General features: G+C 41.5%; 1 protein-coding gene across 1 annotated transcript in view; it reads right to left on the bottom strand.

Annotated features, from left to right (window-relative positions):
• The window catches only part of Shc3 (SHC (Src homology 2 domain containing) transforming protein 3), a 160570-nt gene that overhangs the window by 56593 nt on the left and 97977 nt on the right, over positions 1-6000 (bottom strand). Inside the window, exon 5 of the mRNA XM_013023461.1 lies at positions 5429-5482. Within this exon, the coding sequence (XP_012878915.1) occupies positions 5429-5482 (54 nt within the window). The remainder of the gene's footprint in view (positions 1-5428; positions 5483-6000) is intronic.

Below are 6000 nucleotides of genomic sequence, written 5' to 3'. Positions count from 1 at the left end.
GAAGGAAAGAAGGAAGGAAGGAAGGAAAGAGGGAAGGAAGGAAGAAAGAAAGGAAGGAAGGAGGGAAATAGAAAGAAGAAAGGAAATGGAAGGAAGGATGTAAAGACTAAACTAATGGGAGAACAAACAGGATTATTTAGACAGGATGTGTGTGTCATCAAGCTCTGTGTGCAAATTCAATGCCAAGATCTGCAGTTGGGTTTTGGATATTATGGGTGCTGAGTTTTTGAAGAATTTGAAAGAAAATACTGAGTAGTCTCCTGTGCTCCACTTGACTCAAATTGCCATCACAGTTGTACACAATGAAGCACAACCAAAGTTTTTGCTTTGGGAGGAAGAAGTACTAGAAGAATTAAATCATCCAAATGCCTATGGAAATCGAGATGCTTAACTTAAAAAAACGTAAGTGTATCTGTGGTGGGGAGGATAAGGGGGAGCACAGAGGTGGGGGATAAAGAGTGAACAAATGAAGCAGCTATGCTCACTAGACACTATGTTGAGTGTGAATTATACACCTTGTGGGGAAGGGAGGTCAGGAGGGGAAAAACAGGGAGAAAGCAAGGGAAAAGGTGACATTGTCCAAAAAGAAATGTACTCATTACCTGACTCATGTGTAACTCCTCTGTACATCACCTTTAGATCAATAAAAATAATTAAAAAAAATTTCCAAAGTGGCGGTGGCGGGGGGGGCGGGGGGGGAGACATGGAGATATTCATAGGCCACATTTCAAAAAATTCTGAACCTTGGCAGCCAGTATAGTAACATGTCAAGAGCAGATATTTAGATTCAACAACTTTGTCATCACAGTGAACGTTATTGGCTTCAGTCAGTCTTTTTATTTAACTTTCAAATTTGATTGGGGTTTAGAGAGTTCTTTAAAAAGTATAACATAAAGAGTCAATGTCTTTTTACATCTTCAGGTAACAAAATTAATTTGATTCAGCGTTTGTATATACAGGGAAATTTTATTTTATTTTTTGTTGGTCGTGGGGCTTGAACTCTGGGCTTGGGCGCTATCCCTCAGCTCTTCAACTCAAGGCGAGTGCTCTACTGCTTGAGCCACAGCACCACTTCTGGTTTTCTAGTGGTTTATTGGAGATAAGAGTCTCATGGACCTTCCTGCCCAGGCTGGTTTAAAACAGTGATCCTCAGATCTCAGCCTCCTGAGTAGCTAGGATTACAGGCGTGAGCCACCGGGGCCTGGCTTTTTTATTTATTTTTTTATTAAAAGGTGTTTGCGCTGGTCTAAGAATCTTTACTCTGGCACGCAGTTAGGGAAAGAAGGGCAGTAATGAGATATGATGTGCATCTTTCAGATGGTCAGTGAGGGTATGGCTTTACCAGTATACCAGTGTTGTTCCTTTCCTAGGGTACTTCTTCTTGTGTTTGTTTATTTTGTTCCACTATCTTGGCTTGAAGTCCATACTCTTCATTTGGCTTACTTCTTCGGGGCTGGTACTCCACTACTTGAACCATGCCTCCAGTCAATCTTTTTGCTGGTTAGCTGGATAAGTCTTGAAGACTGTTCTGCCTGGGCTGGTTTTGAACTTTGATCCTTTGGATCTCAGCTTCCTGAGTAGCTAAGATTACAGGTATGAGCCACTGGTGAGCAGCTGCTGCTATACTTGTGGATATTAGGATTCAATACAATGACCTTGACATTGCCCAGTTACAACAGAGTGAAAGCACTAATTGGGGAAATGAGTTAATAGTGTTTTATAGCTTGTCTAATTGGATACTTTTATCTGCCATTTTCCTACTGGGTAGACTAAGGGGCAAAGTGATAAGTGGCAGATATTTTAATGGGGCCTTAGGGATTGGGATCTTTGTCAGAAATAACCATACTGAGAATGAAAATAGCCTACAGCAAGAGCCTTAGGTGCCAAGAGAAAGATTTCCCAGGAGAAAGACTTATCTCAGTTCCAGTTTTAGTCCTGGCTTTTGTTTCACCTTTCCTCGTAGTTATGACTCTGTGGAGGGCAAGGTAGACACAGATGGAGAAGTTCCCATCCTCCAAACCTATAAATAAATTCACTTTCCAGATAGATGGATATATTTTCATATATAGATATATATGCTTTATGTAGAGATATGTCCTTTTTATCATATGTGTGTACATTCTTATAATTCACATATTATACATATATATATATATAATTTTTTTCTTGATGTGGACAAATGTTAAGATCCAGACACAGAGTGTTAAGCTAGAACCTAGAATTCTTTCATTAAAATCACCTATGAATTGTTATATGTTAAAATCAGGGCTATAGCTTAATCTGTAATGGGTTGCATGCATAATTTCACCTGTATTTGGAATGGATAAAATGGGAAGCAATCCTTTTTTGTATTACTAAGCAAAGCACAGGAAGTAGAGGTATGACAAGTGATAGAGAGCCAGCTGTGAATGAAAAAGTATATTCCATGTTGTCACTGTATGTGGTTTGGGTACCCTGGTATTCTATATGTGTTTATTTGAATTTGGGAAGAGAATGGTGAGACAAAAGACAAAGGGGGAACCAATGCAACAGTGACATACACAAGACAGTATGTTGGAAATGATCTGTACAACTTGGGGAGTGGGGTAGGGGGAGGGAAAGCAGGAGAAAAATGAGGAAAGGGGTAACAAGTTTGACAAGAAATGTACTTATTACCTTGCTTATGTAACTGTAACCACTCTGTACACTAGCTTGACAATTAAAAAAAAAGAAAAGAAAAAGGAGAAATTGGAAAACCCTATGTCAATGACAAATCTATCAACCACAGTTGAGAGGGAAGGTATGAAGAAGGCACTGTCGAATTATACTGAAGGTTGAAATAAGATAACAGGCCTTGAGTTCAAGCTCCAGTATGGGCACCAAAAAAAAGCAAGTTACAGAAAATATAAAATACAAAGCATCACATATTAATGTAAGTGTGTCCCTTAATGTTATTAATCTTTCTTTTCAATTTTCTTTTATTGAAGACACAATAAAAATTATAGTCTCATTTGTATCTTTATAAATAAAACACTTCTAACGTGAGCCAATACATTTGGCTCCCTGTGAGTTAGATATTTGTGTCTATCTTCATAATATGATTAAAAAATAAAGTGTAAAAAGGTTTCCTGAAAGGAGCTGTTGATCCAGATGAACACGATATCTGCTTTTATCTTCTCATACTAGGCTCCCTTCTACATTTAAGAAGTTATGGTTCTATCCCCAGCACCAGGAAGAGAAGGAGGGAAAGAGGACAGACTATGCTTCCAAACATCAGGTTGGGTTAGCAATCAGTCAGAATGCCTGGAGGAGACATGTGGGGGAAGGCCTGGGTGTATGTGGGGGGGGGGGGAAGGGGCAGTAAAGGTAAAAACTAGGCACACATGTACATGCGGGTGTTATCTAAAGACCTGCTCTACAGGTAGACACTGGACAATTCTGCTTTCTGAATAGGCATCTCACTCAAAATCTCCTGTTAGGATGAAACATAAGAACTCAGAAGGATAAGAAAGAAAAGAAAGGCTCAGCCAAGGAAAAGAAAAATGATAGAAATCTGTTATGGGAGGAAGCTTTTGAAAAACACTACCATCAAGTGTGGTAAAGGGCTCAAGCCACAGGAGCTCTGGGGTGAGACTGCTGAACTGTGCCCTGGTCATCCTCACACTGCTAGGTGATGATTTGAGAGCAAAGAGCCAAATGCAGGGGTGGGCAGATGATCCTTTCCTCTGCCCAGTATCTGTGGCTCAAGGTCCGAGGTGGGGTTGCTGAAAGGCAGAGGGCCCCGCCCTCACCCAGCCAGCATGCAGCCCCATCCCTCACTGCAGTCATGTTGCCTCTGGCCCTGTTCTTGGCCAAGGATTTCCCATTGCTGATATCTACCACCTGGTCCTTTAGGAAAAGGAAGGCTCTGGAATCTGCGGTTGAAATGGTTCTTCGTTTACTTCCTACGAGTCAACAGCCATTCTTTGACAGCAGGGTACCAGGGTCAAAGGAATCCAGGAGAAGAGGTAAGAAGGTCATGGTGAAAATAGAAATCAACAGGGTCCCTGACCTTAAAGAGAGGATGAATATGCCAATCCCTTGGGGTATCTTGGATGGCTACATTTTTGAGTAACAGTGCCTACTGAAACTTTAGTATAATAACAACCCATAACCCACTATTATTTTTATTATATAAAGGCTATTTAACACCAAAAAACTAACAAGAATATGGGGAACATTATTTTCAATTGAGTAAAAGTATCTCACAAAAAATGAAACCTCATCTTATCATTCTAAAAAATATCACTGAACTAGTGAAAGCTTTACCCAGACTGGTAAAAACTAATATAACAATGTACCAGGGGAGAAGAATCCTTTCTCCTGTCCCTGCTGAGAAGGATGGGACCTGTTTCCTCCCCTCTTCTCTCTGCCTTTCCTTCCTACGATGGTTTGAAGGGCTGAGCATCAACAGATTAGTGGGTAGTGAGCATCGGAGTTTGGCCCTATCTGGGGCTGGGGAGAGGAGAAGGAGGAGGAACATGAGAAGGAGGGCAAAGCTGAGGAGAGGGAAGAGGAAAAGAAGGAGAAAGAAGAAGCGGGGCGGGAGAGAGGAAGAGGGGTATTATAAATGGTAGCTTCTCAGGAGGCTGAGGCTTGATATAAGGATCAAGATTGGAAACTAGCTATGAATAGGAAAGTCTCTGATACTCCAATTAAGCATACACACACACACACACACACACACACACACACACACACATTCGCTGGAAGTGAGCTGTGGCTCAAGTGGCAGAGTGCTAGACTTGAGAACAAAAGCTAAGAGATAGCACCCAAGCTCTGAGTTCAAGTACCAGTACAAGCACCAGAAATAAATGTAGGGTAAATATAGAGTGTATATGTGAGAAGACTCAGATAGTTGAAAACTGGGACCTATTTGTCACCTCTTAAGAAGGAAAATGCTTCCAGAGTTTCTGAAGCTTTTGTCAATGAAATGAAAACTAATTGTAAGTACTCGTCATGGACTACCCTCTCCTCAAACAACGCAGTCAAAAAGAGCTTCTGATAGCAAGGCACTGGTGGCTCATGCCTGTGACCCTAGCTATTCAGAAGCCTGAGATCTGAGGATGGCTGTTCAAAGCCAGCCAGAACAGAAAAAAATCCATGAGACCCTTATCTCCAATTAACCAGCAAAATGTCCCAAGTAGAAACATAGTTCAAGTGGTAAAACATCAACCTTGAGCAAAAAAGCTTAGGGACCATACCCAGGACCTGAGTTCAAGCCCTAGTACTGGCACAAAACAAGAAGAAAAAAAAAAGGAGGAGGGGAGCAGCTTCTGAAACCAAGAAGGGGAAATAGTTGGATTCACTTTTTTATGTCTTATGGACTTATGGGGCACGCTGTGGATACAAGAATCCCTTCTCAGAAACTTGGAACAAGAGCAAGAGAAACAAATCAGAGCATACTTACCGGGTCTCCTCCTGAGGCGAAGGAAATGGACTGCATGTGATGGTTAGCTATGATCTGCCAAGCCCAAACAAAAAGAGACAGGATGTTATTACCCTTCCCAGGTCTTGCAAAACCAAGTACTTGTTGGCAGGCTATATAAATTGACAAGCTTTCTTGAAAACTGGCACCTGCACAAAAGCAAAGACTACAGCTAGATCCCCTGTTGTAAACATACCCAGTCTGAGTCCCATTGCTATCTAGTTGGTTGGCTAGCCAATCAGGAGCTGGGAATTCCTCTACAGATGAGGAGTTTGTAGCCATAGACCAAGTAGCTTGCTCAAAGTAAAAAGATGAGCGACACCAAACACTGGTGGCTCATATCTATAATCCTAGCTACCCAGGAGGCTGAGCTCTAAAGATTGTGATTCAAAGCCAGTTGGGGCAGAAAAGTCCATGAGACTTTTATCTCCAATAAACCACCGGAAAGCCACAAATGGAACTGTGGTTCCAAATGGTAAGTGGTTCAAATGGTAAAGTGTTAACCTTGAGCAAAAAACCTTGAGCTGCACAAGCTCTGAGCTCAAGCCCAAGTC

Source organism: Dipodomys ordii, unplaced genomic scaffold (assembly GCF_000151885.1).
Source record: "Dipodomys ordii isolate 6190 unplaced genomic scaffold, Dord_2.0 Scaffold68, whole genome shotgun sequence".
NCBI classification, from domain to species: Eukaryota; Metazoa; Chordata; class Mammalia; order Rodentia; family Heteromyidae; genus Dipodomys; species Dipodomys ordii.
Note: the sequence above shows the minus strand (reverse complement) of the source record. Positions and strands in the feature narration are given on the sequence as shown.